This window comes from Nilaparvata lugens, chromosome 5 (genome assembly GCF_014356525.2).
Source record: "Nilaparvata lugens isolate BPH chromosome 5, ASM1435652v1, whole genome shotgun sequence".
Lineage (NCBI taxonomy): Eukaryota > Metazoa > Arthropoda > Insecta > Hemiptera > Delphacidae > Nilaparvata > Nilaparvata lugens.
Genome location: NC_052508.1, coordinates 32784696 through 32808380, shown reverse-complemented (window position 1 = coordinate 32808380; position 23685 = coordinate 32784696). Strand labels below are relative to the sequence as shown.

At 33.6% G+C, this 23685-nt stretch overlaps 1 protein-coding gene across 1 annotated transcript in view; it reads right to left on the bottom strand.

The window, feature by feature from the left end:
- Positions 1–15193: 15193 nt before the first annotated feature.
- The window catches only part of LOC111055612 (ATP-binding cassette sub-family G member 4), an 85575-nt gene continuing 77083 nt past the window's right edge, over positions 15194–23685 (bottom strand). Inside the window, exons 7-12 of the mRNA XM_039428197.1 lie at positions 20499–20648; positions 19858–19988; positions 19492–19660; positions 19085–19185; positions 17871–18026; positions 15194–16130 (exon numbers count right to left, since the gene is read on the bottom strand). Coding sequence (XP_039284131.1) covers positions 15756–16130; positions 17871–18026; positions 19085–19185; positions 19492–19660; positions 19858–19988; positions 20499–20648 — 1082 coding nt within the window. The 3' untranslated portion in view covers positions 15194–15755. The remainder of the gene's footprint in view (positions 16131–17870; positions 18027–19084; positions 19186–19491; positions 19661–19857; positions 19989–20498; positions 20649–23685) is intronic.

Genomic DNA, 23685 nt, shown 5'->3' with positions numbered 1-23685 from the left:
GCACCTCCAGGCCCATACTGCTTCTTATTTCTTCCCTTATGTTTTTGATTTCTGCTAATATTTGCTCATCCATCTTTTTAGTGCACTGTTTACCACCAGCTTTGCAGACTGAACACTTCCACTTTGCTTTATTTTCTTTCGATAATTTTTTAAAATTAGTTTCACTTATATTAGCACAACTGTAGTGATATATTGATTTACAATCAGCACAACGAAGCGAAACTTTTCCCTCACCCACAATATTATTGCAACTTGAACAAGCACATTTTTGCATTATTATTGAAGAATTTATTCATCGAAATCGTATAACTCACTTTATTGACAGTGACAATGACTAGTGTTCTTATCTGAAGCGATAACAGCAGGACAGCAACCGAAAAACAACCGACCGGCTCGACAGTCGAGCTGCTACTGAATTGAAAACTTTGTCAATCACTCACTCCCACAACAATAACCACGATATGGTCACTGACTACAGCTCCAAAGAAAGAAAGCTCTGGAACTAGTCAGATAGAGATTGATTGATTGAGTACTTTATTTATGTAGATTACAATATATACTGGCTTATACACTCTTATATACAATAGCTTACAATACAGCAAAATTATAGATGAATTTACATAATATAGACTAAGAAAATAATTATTGAACTGTATATGATATGAAAAAGCAGTTTGTAATATAATAACTATAGATAATAATCATATTGTTATGCATCTACATAAATTGGCGGAGCTTTGGACATATCAATGTCCATTCTTCGGAAAGAATATTAAAAATATCCTCCCCACTAACTCTCTACCAAAACTTTAATTTCGTTATTTAACTAAGGATTTATTTATTAATGGAAATATTGTAAAAGTTTTAATCAATATGAATATTAAAGAGAAAAAAAACAGAAAATTGATAGAGTAAAATAATTATATAGGTAGATAAGATCAAATAATTGATTAATAAAATGAAGTAGGCTGAAAGTAGATCAGGGTTATCAACTTTCAGTAATATACAGCATTATGCAGTGGATAATTGAAATAACATGAGTTTATATTATATATATATATATATATATATACAATTCGTTCTATAACATGGTTTAAGGTTTGTATTTGTGGGATGGGTGGGGGATGGATGTCATGTGATCGTTCTAGGGCCGGTCATTTGTTCCAAAAGATGTTTTTTTAAAGTTAGGATGAAGCTCGCTCGGCTCTCGATGGACCTGATAGAAACAGGAAGTGCATTCCATGCACGACAGGCACTGACTAAGAAGGATTTTGTGAAAATAGTAGTTCGATGATTGGTATCCTTAAAGTACTTTCTCCGTTCTAGTATGTGAAGCATCTATCCTCCTACCTTCAGAGACAAATTTGAAATCATCTTTAAAATAGTTCGGATTACCGTATATCAAGATATCTCTAACAAGCTTGACTATTCGAAAAAGCCTCTGATCGGGAAGCTTTAATGTTGAACTAGCATGTGGGCTGGGGTGATATGATCATGGCGTTGGAGAGAGTAGACGAAACGTAGACAATAATTTTGGCAACGCTGTAGTTTATCATTCAGAGTGACTTGCATATCGTTAAGAACAGAATTACAATACATTAAATGTGGGAAGATGAGAGATTGAACCAATAATAATTTAATGTTTCTAGGGAGGATATCGTGCATTTTCTTCAATGCATGCATGGCTGAGAATACCTTTTTACAAGTTTTGTTCACTTGTTCTGACCAGTCAAGAGTATTATTCATAATAATGCCTAATTTTTAACTGAGCTACAGTAAGGAATGTCATTACCGTCTACACTAATTTTGTGAATCGATTCAAGGTCAATATTGTTTATAAGACGAAATATCCAATTAAATGGGTTGTGTTTTGATGGGATTAAGCTTAAGGCCATTTTTCTTTGTCCATTCCACTATCGAATTGATATCCTGATTCATTATTCCAACTGTTTCATTAATTTTTGTTATGGGACAGCTTAAATAGATTTGAAGGTCGTCTGCATAAGTATGGAAACTGGAGAATTTGATAATGGAAGAAAGGTCATTAGCATACAAAGTGAAGAGGAGAGGGCCTAAAATTGAACCTTGTGGTACTCCATGCATAACGTTTTTCCAAGTTGACTTTTTGTCACCGCAGATACACATTGTTTCCTACCTAATAGATAGGATTTAAACCAACTAACGAGTTGTGACTGAAACCAAGAATAGCCAACTTATTCAGAAGGACTGTATGATCAACAGTATCGAATGCTTTAGAAAAATCAAATAGGGTGAGGATGGTGCATTTTCTTTGGTCCATAGCTAACATTATATCATCAGTGACACGAAGCAGAGCTGTCTCAGTTGAATGGAATTTTCTAAAGCCTGATTGAAAGTTATGAAGCTTACTATTGTTGTCTAGAAATTTTACAACTTGAGCATGAATGAGTCTTTCTAGCACTTTGGACAATGCAGGTAAAATACTGATTGGTCTAAAATCCTCAACTTTATTGGGTGATGGAACTTTATTTAGAGGGCGAACCAGAGCAAACTTCCAGTTTTCAGGGAAAATGCCTTCTTCAAGTGACTTGTTGAAAATGTATGTAATGGTTGGTAAAACAGCAAATAACATCTTCTTGATAAATTTAATAGGAATTTTGTCTACACCCGTAGCATTACTATGAATACGTTGAATTGCTCTGAAAGTGTCTTCTTCTGAGATTGGATGGAAATGAAATTGATCAGTAATTGGTAAATCTAAGTTTGTAACCTGCTCTCCAAGATCATCGATATGATTAGCAATGACAACTTCATCGCGTTAGTTAGAGTGTGAAACGAATGGTCATTTATATTGTTCAATGGTAAGTCTATTTTGTGGATTCGATTTCTGTTTGCCAAGCCCGAATTCTTTTATTCCTGCCAAAGTGATTCAGAGTCTTGTCTATTGTTTGTCATAAACGAATTCAAGTACCTAATCTTTGAATTCCGTAATTCCTGTTTAACCCTATTTCTAAGGCTCCTATACTCTATCAAACTGTCCAAGTCAAATGTCTTTTTAAATTTTCTATGTGCTTGTCTCTACGTCCCATCATCTTAAGTATGTCTTCAGTCATCCACGGTACTCGTCGTTTTCTATTAATCCTCCTTGTCACATAAGGTGCATGTTTGTCATACAAAGTCAAAGTCCAATTCTCGAAAGTCTTGACCATGTCATCAACTGAGGGTAATGCTTCAATTTGATGCCATGGAGTCTGAGCCACATCAGTCAGGAAGGCGGCTTCATCAAAGTTTTTGAAGTCTCTATAAGTGATAATTTTCTGTTCTGGCTTGGGTATCTTATGGGAAAGTACACAGTAGATCAAATCATGTCTAGAAATAGCTGGGACTGAGATTTGGCCTGCTTGAACAACCTCATTGGGATCACTAACAATGAGAAGGTCAATGAGTGTGTCTGATTCATTAGTATGATGAGTTGGATCGAGAGGTAGAATAGTCCTGTTTAGGCATTGGAAAATTGTAGTCAGTTGAGAGTAGTCAAAGTTACGATTTGTCATGTTCAAGTCGGTGTTCATACCCCCATAACTAGTATACGGTTATAACAAGGCATAGAGAAAGCAAGGCACTTTCGAAATCTGTGAATGACCTATTTTTGGTGGGCGATAACAGATACCAACGAGTAATTTATCAGTACTAGATAAGGATAATTCAAGTAGCATAAACTCTGGTCTGGAACAATACTCTTGTTTAGATGTGATTAAAACTTTTGTTTTGATACCTTCTTTCACATAAATGCTACACCCCCACAAGCTTTATTTAATCTATCATTCCGGAAAAGATTATATCCAGGCAATGCAACAAAATTTGATGAAATACTAGGCTTCAAAAATGATTCGGAGAGAGAGAGAGAGAGAGAGAATGAGTGAGAAGGCGCTCAATCAGTGTGTTAGGCTTAGGCCCGATTTCACCAAACACCAAACCAACAGTTTAACAAAATGAAATCTGCTGTTTGGCCGTAAACCACAGAATCGAATTTCACCACACTCGTTTAGGGTCACGTGACTCCGAAAACTCCAGTTCAAACTTACCGGCCAAGTTTGGTCGGTTAGCCTTCGAAAACGGGCGATTATAACCTATAACAGTTTTATATCGCACTACTTTCGCGTTTTCGTGTAGCCTACTGTAATCGTAAAGAGCTGAATGTTAGGTCACACACACTCATGTATTGACATTTCAAATGTTGTTTAATAGTCAGTTGATTATTTTGATATTGTTGGATTTAGTTATAAGTTTGTTAGTTAATTCATTAGGCAGTAGTTTATTAAAATTGTTGAATTCGCTTCCTATTTTTAACCAATCCAACAGTTTCAATAATTTATTTAAAGTAATAAGTCTTCTTACATTCAATAATATTAAAATGTTTTTCTATTAGATCAATCAGAACTGTTCATATATATATGCAGAGGCTTCCCAATCGTTTTCCCACTCAACGTTTTCTCCATGAGTTTCTTATTAAACTACCTAATATATATAAATGGCCCAATTAAAACTAATTAACAGATAAAAACGAATAAATTTTCTATTACAAATAATACCTATAGCTAATTTACAACACCGGAAAAACTATAGAAACAAGAAAAAGGCAACTTATACGTATATGTATGACTGTTGGTTTGCAAGGGCATTTTTCAAGTGTATTGAAAAACATTAAGGTATTACTTGTACATAAAAAAGGCGATAAAAAAAACTTCTGACCATCAATTATTGTACCTGTGATATCCAAAGTATTCAAGGCCATAATGCAAGACCAGATATCAAGTCATTTTGAAAGCTTTGGTATGTTTACTGAAAAACAATTTGGCTTCAGGCCATGTAATGAAGTTACAAGACTAGTAAATAGTGTTGTTTATTATTTGGATAAGGATCTTTCTGTTAGCTTTAGGTCATATGCTGGTATGTCTTACGATACTGGCATAACATACTTGGTAGCAAACTTTCTTATTATGGCTGCAATTCTGAATGAATCGATCTCGTTACCGTATGTCATATTTAAAAGACCGCAACCAGATTGTTTACAGAGATTGTCAGTTCTCTAAGGGCAGGAAGGATCGGTATAGGGTCACTCAACGCTACATACTTAGAACAATACTCATTAATAGCCTATATTTTAATGACATAATTTGTAACATAGAAGGTACTCAGGATTACTTTTTGCTGATGATTTTAATCTCAAAGTTAGTTGTAAATCCAAAACAGGAGTACAAAATTTTCTAGATGATAGCTCTGTACTCCTTAATGATTCATGTGAATAATGAAATCTCTCATTGAACCTAGAAAAAACTCTAATATTATGTCCACTTACAATAGATATTCAATCACCTATTCAGAAATAGGAATAATATCAGAGCTCAAAAGCTCAGGATCACTACTTGGCAAAAAAATCTTGTGTATACATCTGTCTTTAAGTATACATCACTTGTGTATACTTGACAATTCTTTACTACTAGGAATCAAATCATTGTCTCTTGCATTCTTCAGAAGAAAATTGAAAACTACTGAAAGCCTAAATGTTATATAGCATACAAGAATTTTATGTGATTGACTAGACCAAATATTTGCAGACTAGTACTATTATGTATTATCTAGTACCTATTATTGACGTATGTAAATGCATTGTTAACAATGTCTTTAATAATGAAGATTCTTATTCGTATTGAATGTTAGAACAACAATCTACGAGAGCACAACAAAGTTTTTAGGTTATAAAAATGACGTCAAGTGGGTTCACTGCCTTCACAATACCCCAAAACGACGGTTTCGGAATCTTTGGTCAGTTTGTGCTGGTGAAATCCATCAGCATTCAAAACTTCTGTTCAGCCAGGAACCACAGTTTCGAAACCGGCGGTTTCAGAAACTTTGGTGAAATTGGGCCTTAGGCAGTGAACTGACCTGTCCTGACTACTGTTCTGACCGCGTGAACAATACAATCCAATTGAACAATGCATTGCAATTAAAAACGCGCTTCCGTCAGAACCGTTCAACCGATTTGTTTGAAATTAATTTTGAAATTCTTGAACAAAATTTGCCTTTAAAATGACAACCTTCATTACCTAATTTTTTTCTTAATATAAAAATTATCAATTGTAAAAACTTATTCAAATTGGAAAAAAAATTAAGCATATGGTAGCGAGTTTCAAACCTATAAGCTGATTGCAAAACAGTTTTGGTCTTCCATATTGGACTAAAAATAAGTGAGTAATCACATAAAGTAATTTGACCCCAACAGTGCTGCTATCTACAGGGCTAGAATCACAATTTTTTCCATGCTGATTCGCCTTAATATGTATAGTCCAGGCAATGAATAAATGGTAAAAAAAGGGTATAGAAGGAAAAGTTTGGAAACCCATTTTTGACCTGCATTTCTGTTAAAGAAAGTAACAACTAATATAAGAAGGTAGAGATATCTAAATTCCTCAACCCTATTCCCCCTGTGATAATGAGGTGCGAGTGAATCAAAGGTACGGTACCATTTTTTTATTTCTTGCATATAACTCAAAAAACTATAAATAGCTTAAATAACTAAAACGAAAAGACTATCCTATACAAAATTAAAGCTAACAAAAATGTATACAATATTGATTCCACAGCTTTCTCCATATCTTCTAAAGTTTTCGAGATATCCGCTCTTAAAGGTGTGACATTTTGAAAAAAATCACGTTTGTCTCAAATTGTTTGCTCTTAACTTTTTGAAAATGTAGGGAAAAAAATCCATGCTAGTTATAAACTTATAGAGCATCAAATTCTCTTCAATTTGATGTATAATTTTACAAGTTTACACATTTCTTTACGATCTGTTGCAGATTCTTCAGTGTCGTTGAGTGTGAAATCTTCAGTTTTCCAACACCGTAAACCAATTAATAAAAGAATTTGGAGGGAATGTTTCAAACACAATTTTTGACGGCAGGTTTGTTGGGACCAGTTATGACGTGAACATATCAAACATCCCCATCACTACCCCTTGTACTAAAGGGATGAGTGTGGTTTAAAAGTTGCAATTTTTTGCATACACGCTTACCATATATCTTGAGGAAAAATGCATTCAACTAACTATTCTAAAATAAAGCTTGATAAGTTCTCTACAAAATTATTGTTCAGTGGAGGTTTGTGATATTTATTCCAACAGTTTTCGAGATATTCGCTCTTAAAAATGTAAAATTGTTAGAATAGCAGGTTCTCATCAAATTTTTTGCTCTTTACTTGTGTTAAAGGGATGAGGATGGTTTAAAAGTTTAAGCAAAATGTTTTTTTCGTTGTAATAGCAGTTTAAATGTGGGGGGATTAGATTTTCAATTGAGATGTTCTAACATTTTGATTGTTTTCATGAATGCAGGCGCCAGCCTGTAGCAATCTTATAATATATGTACGTACCGTACTAAATGAATAAATAGATGAATAAATGAAGAGTAAATGAATAAATAAATATGAGAGAGTTCAGGCTATACTTATTATAAATTTGGAGTTTTAAATTTTGGAGTTGTTTTCAGAGAGTAATCAAATTCATTATTATCAGATTACTTTTATTGTCATAAATTAATCGTACAAAACAACAATAAAAAAAGCAAATAGGCTGTAAAGTGGAAAACAACACAACATCGCAAAAATTGTGCGAAAACCAATAAAAATACAGCAAAAACATTATACCATCATACCAAATAATAATTATATTTAGAAATACAAGGTTAAATTTTAACCGTGATTAATTTTACGAGAACCAACCAGAGAAGGCTTTTTGGAGAAGACGGCTTCTCTGATTGGTTCTCGTGGAATTAACCACAATTAAAATTTTACTGACTTACGGCTTTTGTGCAACCGGACCATAAACTTATTGAATTGAAAACTTTAAATAACCTATTATTTAAATAATAGTTGAACACATGCAACTATTATATACGGCACAATAGGAAAACTCTAAAAATATAATTTAAAAAATGTAAATATAATAATTTCTAATAGAAATGACTTTAAATTATTACAGCATAGATGTATATATATATATATATTATATATATATATATATATATATATATATATATATATATATATAAATTTATCGTATATACTGAACACTAGAATACTTTCTGAGTAAACTTATAAAGTTATTCATTGAGTATGCCACTCCACACAATGAAAAATATGCAGATGGAAATAAATAATAAATCCATTATTTGAATTTTCGTTTAATAATTATTATAACTGAAAAAATTACCTCTACATTTTTCAATGTTATTCCGAATATATTATTATACTACATAAACTGAACTATTTTATAATCATATATTGCTACTATAAAATATTGAAGTAAATAAAAACATTTTAAATCATAAAGGTATGGTAGTGAGCTAGAGGGTATTTGGGAAATAGCTTCAGTTTACAGTAATCAAGCAATAGACAAGAAAACAAAAATGTTACATGTATGTATTTCTTGAGAATTTTTCTTCTCGTTATAGATTCGAAATTAATTTCTTATGATGTTTGATGCCATGGTCATTTCCAAATAAAGATATGGAATAAGTTAAGTAAGCACTAGAATAGCATCTATCACAGCAATGAAATATTAGACTATAAAATATTACTTAATATCATGACGATTGACGTAGGTGAAGACATAACAAACAATAATAGAAAAATACTTGATTTTCGATAATGAGTTAAGAAACAACACTTTGGAAGGACAAACATGATGTATTGGGCCATAACAATGACGTTGGTGAGCCAGATTTATAATACTGAAGTGGTTCTGGATTCAATATGGAGTTAAAAATAGGTCCATGGAGGACGTCTATTTTCAAAAATGTTGGATAAGACTAGAAGAATGAGCTTAGATTTACAAGGACAAGACCATACAACAATAAAGTTCTAAATTAAAGCAAGGAATAGATGAGATGCATTAAGGCACATGAATTATGGTGTTTTCCCAGAGCCTGAACCAATATTAAGACCAGAATTTGAACTTTCGAACTTGAATTTAAATTTAGGTATATGAAGGTACCTGGAAATAGGCAATTATTGAAAAAGTTTAAAAATTTCAATAAATATTGATGATTAAAAATCAAATGAGATTAAATTTGAACTTTAAAATCAATCATTTTAAATACGAATATACCAAATAATTGAATATGGAATGGAGTAGTAAAATACTGGAAGTTTGACAAAATATTTTTGTAAAAAGTGATGTTAAATGGAACTTATTTCTACTGTAATCACTTAGAATATTGAATCAATTAATATGAGTTTCATGTAAAGAGATCGAGGATCTTAAATAAATTGTACCTGCAATATTTGAATTACGACTACAAAGATTCCAGACGGTGAATAGTGTCCAAAATTTCCTTCATAGAATTGAAATATCTTTGGTACCTAAATCCTAGAGTGTTTAAAATCACCCACATTCTCTTAGCTGCGTAAAAGGCCTTAAAGGCATAGTCAAGAATGAATAACATTTTTGATTTGGAAAAGACCTAAGCTACCTAAAAAATTGAGCTACTCGAAGAGGTAAGCTACCCGTTGAAATGTCTCACAGAAGACACCACCCTACCCTAAGCCACTTTCAAAACCACGACTTTACTTCAACGTTACAGGAAAAATATGGTTTAAGTTCAACAGAAATACAAATTTCAAAAAAGTATTCAAATCTAAGTAGAATGATTGGTTAATCTGAAAAATATATTAATGTATAATATATACATTAATATATGATTGTATATATTAATGAATAATTAAGTAGCTAATGATTGGTTAATCCGAAAAATACGAATTAATGTATTCGAATCTAAGTAGAATGATTGGATAAACTGAAAAATATATTGTCTGGTCTTTAATAATAATTTATTTAGATAAGGGGTACTTGGCAATGAAACCTAGATCTATTTTTGGCATTAATTTTTTCAGGTTAAATTAGAAGCTCTTACAGTTAGAACAAAACAACATTCAAATGTGTGAATATCAAACAGGGACTTGCACAGATTAAAAAGGGGATACATTTACTGAACTCAAACTATTTTAATTGTCGATTTACACTATTTCAATAGTCTAAATCTATTACGTTATAGATAGTTCAATAGTCTGAATCTCTAGATCGTTACTGAATTCATCCAGTGTAAACGAGTAAAATAATTGCAAATGACAAAGATTCTACCTAAGATAACTCATATTACCAAATTACTAATTCACAAGTCTCAGACTCAAGAAGGAATCATTGTCAGCAATCTACTAACAAGAAAAGCATTAAAATTGTGTAAGTTTGAAAGTGGCCCACCAACCAAACCCATAACACCACTATACACAATACAACTGTGGCTTCCCACAACACCAAACGATTCCTACACATTGGATGTAGATTTACTGGATCTTTTTTTGTAACTAGACTTCTAGCACTATTATATTATCATCTAAATCTATGAATGGATCTCGTCACATAGTACATAACAATCTGTTCAATATCCGTTCAACTACTCGTAATTACAGTATGTGAGTTATGGAGGGATCAACACTGTTATTGCAACATTATTGAACACATGTTCGTATCCCGGATTTAAAGTGTTCTTGTTCTCTAAGGTTAAAACCTTCATCAGAGAGTTACTAGTGAAATATTCAGGTTATAGAGTCAGCATCTGATTGACATTGGTTTGCTATCCTAATCAAAGCTAGATAGCTCTATTCTTTTCCAACGCCGCACGGTTGCCAAATTGTTTGTAGCATATGCAGAAGTATGATGAATTACCAGAATATTTCATCTCCATTATACAAATTTATTAATAAGCCATGAAAAAATATATTCTTGACAAATAATATAATTGAGTTAGAATTGTTCATTATTGACAAGAATCAACAATTATGAACAGATTAGATTTACCGGGATAACTTGAATCACAACTCTCTACTATTAAGGCTGTGCAAAGGCTAAAAATAAACTTTCTACTCGTGATATTTTTCCAAGTTTTTCGATTTGTATACTATCAAGCTATCAAGATGAAAAAGTTTTCTCAGGAAAACATTTTTTCCGATCATTACCTTTTGAGATATGAGCGATAAGTTTGAATTTTTGGGACAGAACATTCCAAATTCTGTAAGAGATAAATCCATGAGATTTAGAGGATTCATGGTATTGCTGATCTAGTAAAACAAAAATTCTGTGAAAATATCAATTTTCGGAAAAGTTATTCAATTTACCAAAAATAACTCAACTAAAAGTTATTTTGAAAAAATATTATTTTATTTATTGGAAAAATAACTTTTAGTTGAGTTATTTTCGGTCATTTTTGGTAAATTGAATAACTTTCTCAAAAATTGATATTTTTAGAAAAATTTTGTTTTACTAGATCAACAATACCATAATCTATCCTCTGAATCTCATGGATTTATCTCTTACAGAATTTGGAATGTTCTGTCCCAAAAATTTAAACTTTAGGCGCTCATATCTCAAAAAATAATGATCGGAAAAAAATGTTTTCCTGACAAAACTTTTTCATTTTAATAGCTTGATAGTATACAAATCGAAAAACTTTAAAAAATATCACCAGTAGAAAGTTTATTTTTATCCTTTGCACAGCCTTAATCTTTTACAGTTGACCTGTAATACTATACAGAGTGTTCCACCAAGGTTGTAACGGTCGTTGACCATAGAATCTTCACAACATTTCTGACAAAAGATGTTTATAGTTTGTTTAAAATAAGTTGAGACTTGGCCCTCCATCCGAAAAAAAACATGGTTGCCAATTCGTGTAAAATTGCAGCTTTCTCAAATTTCCAATTCAACTTCAGAATTGGATGTAGAATATCATCCCCGATATCCTAGTAGTGCTAGAAAAGATCCAGGTTTGAAGAATCAAAAGGAAATTCAACTTTTATGATAAAATTGGAAACATCGCGTAAATTTGTTTTTCTTTTGAATATCACTTCTCTCAGAACCATGGGGCGTCGTGATGCGTAATAATTTTAGATCAAATTAACGGGGAGGATATCGTCTTTCTATTGGTGTCTAGATAATTTATATCCGACCTATAGTAATTTTTTAATTAATAATTGATTATGTTCGTCAATTTCGAGACATTTCAAGCAGAAAACATGGAATTTTCGACATGCTGGAAACTTGTTTCAAAACATAAGTCGGTGGTGAAAGCGAGAAAGTTCCTCAGGAATATTTGAAATTATTTTTTCTCGCTTTCACCACCTACTTATCTTTTGAAACAAAAAAGTTTCTAGCATGTCGAAAATTTCATGTTTTCTGCTCGAAATGTCTCGACATTGACGAACATAAACATAAATTAAAAATAACTATGGGTCGGATAAAAATGATCCAGACACCAATAGAAAGGAGACATTCTCCCCGTTAATTTGATATAAAATTATTACGCATTACGACGCCCCATGATTCTGAGAGAAGTGATATTCAAAAGAAAAACAAATTTTCGCGATGGTCCAATTTTATCATAAAAGTTGAATTTCCTTTTGATCCTTCAACCCTGAAACTTTTCTAGCACTACTAGTATATTCTACATCCAATTCTGACGTAGAATTGGAAATTTGAGAAAGTTGCAATTTTGCACGATTTGGCAACCCTGTAATTTCTTGGGATGGAGGGCCAAGTCTCAACTTATTTTACACAAACTATAGAAAACTTTTTTCCTATCGACCTTAGTGTTCGAGATATACCGATTTTTCGATATTTTCAGAATATGCCTTCTTCCGGTCATTAAATACTCAATAACTCTAAAACTAATGGTCGAATTTCAATTTCAAGGGTATTGTTGGAAAGAGAAAAACATTTCAAACAAGATTGATGTAATTTAATCTGTTCTTAGATATTTTGTAGTTTTTTTATTAGGGCTAAAAATTGAAAAATGCTATTCTTCAAATTCAAAGTCAAATTTCGAACCGCTTTTTCTCAATTTTTCTTCGAGTAATTATAGTGGTTTCAATATTTCAAAAACTTCTCCATTTCATAAGCTTTCGAATGAGTGTAAATTCGAAAAGGTAAGTTCCATGATAAAGTGTTCAAAACTGCTAATATCTGGAATGAACACCTTCAAAATGAGGAAATTCACAAACAGCATGCATCAAGTGGTGATCCTAAAAGGGTGAAAGCACCTGATTATTGCATTATTTTCTGTAGCACATAGCCTGAATCATTTATAAAATATTAATCATACAATTTTACAAGATCCAACAAAATTTATTTATAGAATAATAATTCAAAGTAGATGAATGGAAGAATTAAAAAAAAAAACTGATGCCAATTATTCAGATGGTAATCAAGTTAAATATCATGCTCACTGCTTACAGGAATTTAAAATAGCCTCCATTTCTGTTTATGCAACTTCTGCTACGTTTCATCAAGCATCGAGTTGCCCGTCTCACTTCGTTGGGCCGTGTCTTCATTACTTTAAACGTCAATCGAATTCTGAGAATCAGTTCCTCCCTGGTCTCTACAGGTTCTCTTCAAACTTTACTTTTCACAACCCCCCAAAAGAAGGAGTCTATTGGAGTAAGATCAGGTGAGCGTGGTGGCCAACTTACGGGTCCACCTCGGCCAATCCACCGCCCAGCATAATTGTTATCAAGCGACTCACGGACGTTTCTATCATAATGAGGGAATGAGGGAGGCAGCCATCCAACTGGAGCCACATATTCTGCCTCAAATTGAGAGGCACGTCTTCCATCAATTCATGAAGCTCATTGACCAGAAAGTCCATATAAACTTCACCATTCATTCTTGCAGGGAAAATGAAAGGTCCATGTATGTATATTGTGGAAATTTACAGCACCAGTTCTTGTGAACGTACTTTTATCTGTGAGCTGTCAATGAAATGTTTGAAACACAATCTTGTACTAAGATCCAACGGCAAAACTGCATCCTTGAAACAGTATCAGGTTCATTCAACTCTTAAACTGGGTATCATGAAATGGTCGGAAGTTATTGTTCTTCAATATTCTTTGAACTATTCTTGAAATGTTGATTAAAACTTATGATTATTGTCAGGAATAAATCAGGTGATATTACCTCTTTAGGATCACCACTTGATGCATGCTGTTTGAGAATTTCCTCATTTTGAAGGTGTTCATTCCAGATATTAGCAGTTTTGAACACTTTATCATGAAACTAACCTTTTCGAATTTACACTCATTTGGATAGCTTATGAAATAGAGACATTTTTGAAATATTGAAACCACTATAATTACCCGAAGAAAAATTGAGTAAAAACGGTTCGAAATTTGACTTTGAATTTGAAGAATAGCATTTTTCAAGTTTTAGCCCTAATAAAAAAACTACAAAATATCTAACAACAAATAAAAATAAATTTATCTTGTTTGAAATGTTTTTATCTTTCCCACAATATCCTTGAACTTAAAATTCGATCAGTAGTTTTCGAGTTATTGAGTATTTAATGACTGGAAGTAGGCATATTCTGAAAATATCGAAAAATCGATATATCTCGAAAAATCGATATATCTCAAAAACCAAAGTCGATAGGAAAAAAGTTTACTGAACAGGTGACTTAGGGGTTGTAACTCGAATATTTTAAATGTAATCACCCTTTGTGTGGTACATCATTTTAAAGGTTTTTTTTAACGAGAAAGATGATATCAATAAACATTTTCTATGTTGCTTGTATCCAAAATGGCGGCTGATTTAGTTTTAATTTTTACTTGCACTCACTATGAAGAGATAGCAGACCTCGTGTGTCTCTAGCGTTATTGTCCTGTCTCCAGATGGCTTAGATCTTTGAATAGTAGACTTGAGATACGCGTGAACACTAGTGTCAGGTGATCAATTTTTATAACGGCAAGGAAAGTTGTGCGAGTGTGCCACACCAGATTTTTATTCATGTCAACTTTCTTGTTTTGAAAAGGCATTTAAAATTATGTACTACACAATGGGTGTTTATATTTAAAATATTCGAGTTACAACCCCTCATTCCTGTAAAGAGTAAAACTTCAATCAGCCGTCATTTTGGATACAGATATCATAGAACATTTTTATTAATGCAATCTTTCTTAATTGAAGAGACTTGAAATGTTGTCAAAAATCCACTTTATTTAAATAAAAATTAATATTTTACAGGAGCATGCTTTCGTGTGAGCTCACACAACATAAGCTGTAAGTTACAGTTGTAACTGTGGATTTAAACTGTGTAAAAGTGGATTTTTGACAACATTTCAAGTCTCTTCAATTATGGAAAAGTTCCACAACATCAACATTCACGCTGCAATCTCTCTTGCTTTTAAAAAGGCCTTTAAAATGATGTACCACACAATGGGTGTTTATGTTTGAAATATTCAAGTTACAACCCCTAAGTCACCCCCTTGAGGGGTTGAAATTCAGTTGTACGTCAAAGGTTATTCAACCAATAACTTATCCCGAATATTACAGTATTATATCTAAAACAGTCTTCAACTTATTGGAGAGTTACAATAATTATGATTCACTCTGTATAGTATACTGTATAATACAGTATTAGAATATAGTACAATACTCTATACAGTAAAGTAAAATACTGTGATTGTATTACTGCTTTCTACTACATAGAAGGCGGCGAAAAATGGAAATTGGCAACAGTGCCTCCCTATCATTCTCACTGACTTTATAACGTGAATCTCAGTACAATAGTGAGATAACAGTTATACAGTCCTATTCTGTGTCTGATGACTGCAGACAAAAACCCTATAATCATAAAATGAGAAACATTTGAAATGCAAAACCACTAGAGTGCAGTTGAAGCTCATCTCATGAGCCTGCGCAGAGCAGTGTTGATCTTGACCTGGTAGACCTTGATGGTGAGCGTGCAGTAGAGCGCCATTTGCGTGACTAGGACCCAAACGAGGACGACGGTGACGCGTTGCAGGTAGTGATAGTCATCGATGCCGATGTCGGCGAGGAACTTGGCCGGGCTGCGGTAGTGGCAGTAGGGCTGCGAGCAGGGCAGCCGACCACGGTCGTAGCCGAAGGCCGACACGGCGATCGCTTCGAATGCGTACTTGAAGTAGCTGCCGCAACTAAGCGTCTTCACCGTCGCCGACAGGTCCTTCGGCTGCAGGAAGAAACCCGACAGCAGCGTCAGAGGCATCGCAATCGACGGCACAATGAAGATGCCCAGCTGCAACATGCATCACAACCACACTACACTCTTATTTTCATTATTTATTGTCAATTCAAATTCCACTTATATTACCCAATACACATTATAATAACATATAGACACTGTCAAACTACAGAAAAATCACACACCTTAATACTAAACATGAAAATGATCACATCATTCCATACTGTCTAAATGCTAAAATAATTTTCTAAACTATAGAAACATTTATTCAATGGGAACTTTTCAATTTTCTGTTTGTATTCCTTCTCAGGTAAGCCTTGAATATCTAATGGTAAGTTTAATAGTTGGCCTCCACATCACCTCTTACAGCCTACCCGTTCCATCACATGGCACCGAGTGACTAGTGAGTATATGCTTAGGAAATTTGCGTGCAATAGAACGGTAAAAATAATAATATCGAGTGACCTGGCTGGCTCAGGTCTGGTGTCAGAGTTTTCAGGTCGCAACTGATCAATTTCAGGGCCTCTGACATGACCTGACGACTGCTTTTTAGGCAGCCGGAACCGACGGCGTAAAGTGACCAACAGAAACACGGGAGTGGCCCGAGATAATATCTTGCCCGGGCCGGGATTTGAACCCGGTCCTCTGAATCAAAGCCACCATCTGATCCACTCGACTACGGCCACTCCTAATAGAACGGTAAAGTGGCCTTTATTTATTGCAGCTGTCATAAGAAATGTTTTTTGGAACTCATAACTGTGAGTAAGTTGTTATAAAATCTAAGTGGCCAGGCTTTAAAACTAGTATGACTAGATATATAATAGCATAATTCATTTGTTTAATTACTATAATAATTTTTTTTTCATTTAAATGATAAAAATGTCATGTATCTGATTCGTTCAGATTTTATGCATTTTTCCTAATGATGCTCACATAAGCTCTAGGCTGATTCGTAAGTAATGAAACGGATGATGAGAGATGAGCGGACCTACAGCTTCAGGTGGGTTCCAAACCGCCGGGAAGCGATCTTGAAACTAATAAATGGTATTTAGAGAAGTTGGGAACTTAAAGTGGCCACCCTTATGCCGCATCTATATGTTGGCCCAATGATGACCCGCGCGCGTGTGTGTGGCATGGGTGGTTTGTCAACGCTGGCCTAGATTTGGACTTGGAATTTCCAGGCTGGGCCAGCTTACTAGGCCAACATGTGGACTAGGCAATACAATGAGAGTAACAGGCACATGGATCTCCACTATTCATCGTAGAATAATGTAATTGCATAATATGGTCTTGTTGTGAAATTGCATCATAATAAAATAGTATAATGACTTGAATAGTTTTGAACTTTTCCAAAATGACACATTTTTTCAAGATTGTGTTCTGAAGACCACATTAATTATTTATTCATTTATTTTCTTTTATTCACAATCACAAATCATAATTAAAATATGATTTAGTAGAAGCACAGATGCTCACTCATAAACCTACTTATGCTTATTATATGGTACACTATAAGGCAATTCAGTGAAATTAAATGAGAATTCAGAGGATTGTTCCTCCGCATTGAATTTTTTCCTAGAATCAAGTGAATAATAAATAATTTTAATAAAGGCATCTTGTTTAAATGATTGAATAGTGTAAAAGGTTTGCTTAGAATACCATGAGTAGATATAGGCCTGAGTGAAATTCAAGAGGGAAAATGAATGAACAAGCTTAAAGTGTACTGGAATCAAAGAATCAAAGTTCAATGTTGATGGTGATTTAGAGCGAAATTGTAAAAGTGAGTTGAATTACCTCGACATTGAGCAGAGCACCAGCCGCATTGCCGAACGACTGGCCAAGGATGGACAGTAGAACCATCACAAACCAAATCATGGAGAATCTCTGTAATTCCATTGGCTGGCCTGTCATGGAGTAACCAATCACCAAAAATAAAGTCGGACAGATTATCTGTTGACAAAATAATGAACGATAATATTGTCAAAGCTTCTCTTCACAGTGACAATTATAAATTTAAATGAGTAGATGAAATTTGAATGGTAGATTGAAATGAATTTTTTTATTTATTGAATGTGTATATAGAAATAATCCTAGTTATGATTAGGTATGGATGGTTTATCAGAATCCTGTCAAAAGTCTATACAGTGGACGATTTCTGAGAATTGAGGTAACTAAAGCTTACCCCTAAACAAAACACCCACAAACATTGATATTTCTATTTAAAAATAGTTTTTCTTGAGATTCAGTCTATAACTTGTGTGATACAACTTAAAAGCCAGCCAAAATGGGAATGAACTCCATAGTCTGAAATTGAAATTCGAGCGTAGTGGCTACGCCACAGAATACAATACAGAGCGGAAAGTCGGCTAGTATCCTGACGCCAAAATCCGCCATATTGAAAGAGAGTTCAGCATTGTAATAGTAGAGATGGGAATTCGGATAAATTTACTGATCCGGGTCAATCGGTCTCGTTCACTGCCGCGACCCGTTCAAAAGACCCGGATAGCGGTAATTTTAATTTCTAACAAGATGGCGCAGTCACGTGACGTGGTCTTGATACACTCAAGTCTTGGCGTCATGTAAAATGCATGGTTTGGATTGATACTTTCCATTCTGTATGTATTCTGTGGCTACGCAGGCTATTGACAAGAATCAGAGATTTGCATAGCAATCTAATACCGTACTAAACAACATTTAATAAGTAATACATGTTAAAACTGCTATTTGACAAACGTGCTTACAAACAATTTATTGTACCTATTGTCTTTATTAATGAGAAAACACACTTAACTGCCGAGAAATTCTTTGGAGACAAAAAATCTTATTTAATTTAGTAAGTTTATACGACAAATTGAATTGGACCCTTTAGAAAATGTATACTTCAAGTTAAACCTAAGTTTACGTCAAATTGAATTGGACCTTTTAAAAAAAGTATAAGATACTTCAAGTTTAACCTAAGTTCAAGTCTTATCAGAATTTCTAAATATATACCTAGGATATGTTTTTACCTGTAAGGGTAGATCCGCTAATACTTTTGCAAAGAAATAGACGGTAAGAGAGTACCAATTGTTTGAATGCTCTCTAAGGAATACGTTGGCTTCAACCGGAACTGCAACAACAATAAATCATAGAATAAATATTACTAGAAAAATATGTAAAACTTTCTGACAAAAATTTTCTTACAAAGCCAACTAATACAATATTCAGGGAAGTGGTGGATAATGAATTGCATACAATATTGTACAGTGTAGGTTTTTTGTAGTTGTTGAAAACATGCATAGGCCTAGTAAAGAATCGTTCAAGTGTATTGGTATATTAGAGGGGGATGATATATATTATTGGCAATATTAGTGACATTTTCGTGGAGCAAAGATTACTTTGTCTTTACTGAGTCAATTAAATAGTAGTAACTCACATGTCATTATGGCCGGCATAGTACTGCTGAAGTAGATGAATAATACGGCGAAGAAATAGAAGGAATAGTTTCCTATTACTTTATCGGCGTCATTTCCAAAGTTGTAGAAGAGACAGCCGAGCATGATGCCAACCAAAATGTGCGTAATTAATCGAGTTCGAGATAAATACTGAAACATGAAGCATGAATACATTATTAAGCACAAAAACTCATCGCAAAATTGGCAGCTGATTACTAATAATTATTTGATTAAAAAGAATCAATGAGGAAGAACATTACACAATGAAACACAGTATCAATTCAGTTCGTTTTCCCAGATTTTTCAGTATTTTTGGAAGTGTAGAAATGTAAATTTCAGTAACTTACCATATCTCTATTCGTACAAAGAGTGCATCGTTTGAAGAGTATCCAGAACTGTTGAAGTTTTGAAACTGGATAACCTCTCAAAGAGTTATTATAGGAATCATCATCGTCATCTTCACCGATCATCATTGTTGCTGCAAAAATATCAATACTCAGTAATCAGTAATTTTGATGGATTGAACAGATCATTTGGTTCATCAAGAGGAAGTATCTCTTTCCAAATGTGGGATGTGTATAATTTGAAAGAGGCAATTCCAAATGAATTACTATATAAGTAATGAAACATTCGTTTCAGCTGTGTAAAAACACTACATTATTTTCTTCAATTCCTTTATAAAAACTAATAGAATTATGCACATATTCCATTACATATTGATGGACGTATTGCATTGATGATTAAAATTGCATAGTATTTACAACTATTGCAAAAGATAATTTCTACATTTAACGAACGTTACGGTTCTAAAAAACCCATGATAATTAATGAGTTCATACTTTCGAATTCACACATATAACAATAAATTAAAAAATAGCAATGTGCTTGAAAGTTTTACAATATTATTATAAATCAGTAGAGGAGAATTGATGTCAGTTTAAAATGATAAAAGCCAATTGCTCTAGTAAAAAGCCAAGATACAACTTACTGTGCTCATTTGCATTCTTCGCTTCTGAAATTCGCTTTGCAGGTATTTCATTCTCATAAAATTTTCCTTCTTTCATTTCATAGCGTTTCTTTGTTTCCATCTTTAATAATCTTACATCTCCTTCTACCTCTGCGCTGGCGACTTCGATCGCTATAAAATACAATTATCAGTGATAATAACAAACAATATAAACGTGATAATGAATTACCAGTATGTCTCATGTGACATAACACAAAACAAGGAATAAGTTTCTTCCACTACACAGCTAGATGTCCATAAACGTTTAGGATATTTATTCTAGAAAAATTCTAGATGAATTCTAGAAAATTCTGCAATGCATGAAAAAGCAATATATCTGCACATAAAATAATATGTCAAGTTAAGAACAAGATATAGTTGGTATATGAAATTTCTTCAACGAAAAACTCACGGTTCATCAATATCCAAGTTAACTGTCGACCATTAATGACAATATTACCTATTCGATTTTTTTTTATTTACCTTTTTATAACAGGTTGTACTTCAAAAAGTAGTTTATGTCATGAAATCAAACTTCTAAACATTTTTCTCTCTACTTCAACCATCTTGCATTAATGGTTGAATAATTTCAATTCTTTGATAATATTTACTACTACGTGGAGTAATTATTTTATAATATTCATTATTAGATGGAACAGGATTCGGACCTCTCTACAGAAGACATATGATAAATGATAATAATTAGGTATATTTATTGAAAAACATTCAATCTTTGAGAAATTTCATTTCAAATAAGATTTAGGCAGAATAAAAAAACAGTATATTCATACTACCACTACTTGTTTCGTTTCAGTCAATAATGTCAAATTTATAATTTTCTTGGTTCAATATCATTTTATTTCATACTTCATTCAAACTTGTGTGACATGGGTAGGATTTAAGTGCTTATTTCATTGATTGATTTTTCGTGTGTTTTAGATTTAAGATTTTTCAGGAGAAAAGACTCTGATATTAAAATAGCAATTTCCGTAGTTGGACTATAGTGAGAAAATATAATTTAGTGAGTAATTAGTATTATTGCAGCGACAATAAGATTGTGCTAACTTATGTCTGCACGACTCTGAGAGCAGGCGAGCAAATTGAGGGATATTTGCTAGTTGTTAGGAATGAGGGGGCTGGCTCCACGAGGCAAGGACACGGCGGATGTGCAGTAGCCTGTAGATATTTTCACAGAGGAATACTGCACACCTGGCTGCAGACCCGCTTGGGATCAAGTGACAACCGACTCACTGCTCCACTAGCAGCAGGCTCTTAGGCCTTCCACCACACTCACGTCGAGAGGGGGAACAGTAGTTGAACAACCGAGATACCGAGCGGATCAAAAATTATATTGCAAAAAGCCAAGTTAGTTTTTCGGCATCATGAGATACGTGAGTGTCCTGTGTTTTGAGATTACCAGTGGGAGTGATAGCTGTGGATGAGTGCCAAAATTTCTAGCTCATGATAAAACATTTTCACCCGCTCGAGACCCTAATTAGAGATGTATAGTAAAATTTATAGTTAGCAGAATCTTATTACTATACAACTATAGTACAACTCTCAACTATAGTACAAACCTCAATTACCTACCACTACGCCGTGTGCATGAAATTATTCACACCTAACAAAAAACCGCCCAATAGAGATAATTATTACATGAAAATAGATTGGAATAGCGTAAAAAACACTTTGTCTTTGCAGAATTGGAACCATGTCACAAACGAAAATAATATCAATCTTGCAACTAATTCATTTATACGAACTACACAGAATATTATTCAACAAATGATAACAAAAACTAAAATATCAGCTAAACATACTAAAATAAAACCATGGATTACTAGAGGACTTATTAATTCCATACGCCATCGCGATAAATTGAGAAAAAAACTTAATAGACAACCTTATTGTATTTCCTTGAAAACTGAATTTACTCGTTTTAGAAACATGCTACATTCGACTATAAAACAAGCAAAACATAATTACTACAAAAATAAAATCGATGAAGTTTCAAATAACCCACACAAATTCTGGCATGTAGTAGAAGAAATCTCTGGAAAAGCCAAAGGACCCCATTCATTCCCAATCGACGCATTTGCCCAAAGAGGAGATCCTACTTCAAAACCTAACATTAAGGACGTTGGGAATACTTTTAATCAGCATTTCACATCAGTTGGGTCCATACTCACTAGCTCCTTGAATCCAGTAGGGCAACCAGAGATCAGAGATCAAGAGTACGTGGTTGATGCTGTCTTCAAATTGAAAGAGGTGACAAAAGAGGAATTATCAAATGTAATTAATAGCCTCAAAGGCAGGAGTGCTCCCGGGTATGACTTTATTCCAACACGGATAATTAAAGACAGCCTTCATACACTAATAAACCCAATACACCACATAGTGAATCTTAGCATTCAGACAGGACAGTTCCCAGAATACCTAGAAATAGCGAAGATCATTCCAATCCACAAATCAGGACCCAAAAACGAACCTACAAACTATAGACCCATTTCTCTGTGATCTACTCTGTCAAAGATCATTGAAAAATGCATTAAAATACAGTTAATGGAATATTTGAAAGAAAATAACATTCTAGCACATAACCAATACGGCTTCCAAAAAGATAAAAACACCAATGATGCATTATTTCAGGTAAACAAATACATAATAGAGTCAGTTAGAATTAAAAATAAAGTTATCATGACATTCCTGGACCTGGCTAAGGCGTTTGATTCAGTAGATAGAGGCAAGCTTCTTAATAAACTTGAAGCTATTGGAGTTAGGGACACTTCTCTTCAGTGGTTCAAAAGTTATTTTTGTGAACGCCAACAATTTGTTCAGATTGATGGTGAAGACAGTGATAGGAATGGTGTAGACTATGGCGTCATTCAAGGTAGTACGCTGGGTCCAGTACTGTTCTTGATATATATTAATAATATTTCCCGGCTCAATACTACAAGCAGGATATTCCTATTTGCTGACGATACAGTGGTTATTTCTACAGGTAGGGAATGGGAAGAAGTTTATGAAAATGCCACTAAAGATCTTTCCAAAATAAAAAACTGGTTTGACCATAATAACCTCACTGTGAATCTTGGCAAAACCAAGTACTTGCCAGTTGTTACAAGAAACCAACCAGACCCAGGGCTGAGACAGGTGAAAATGCACTCAT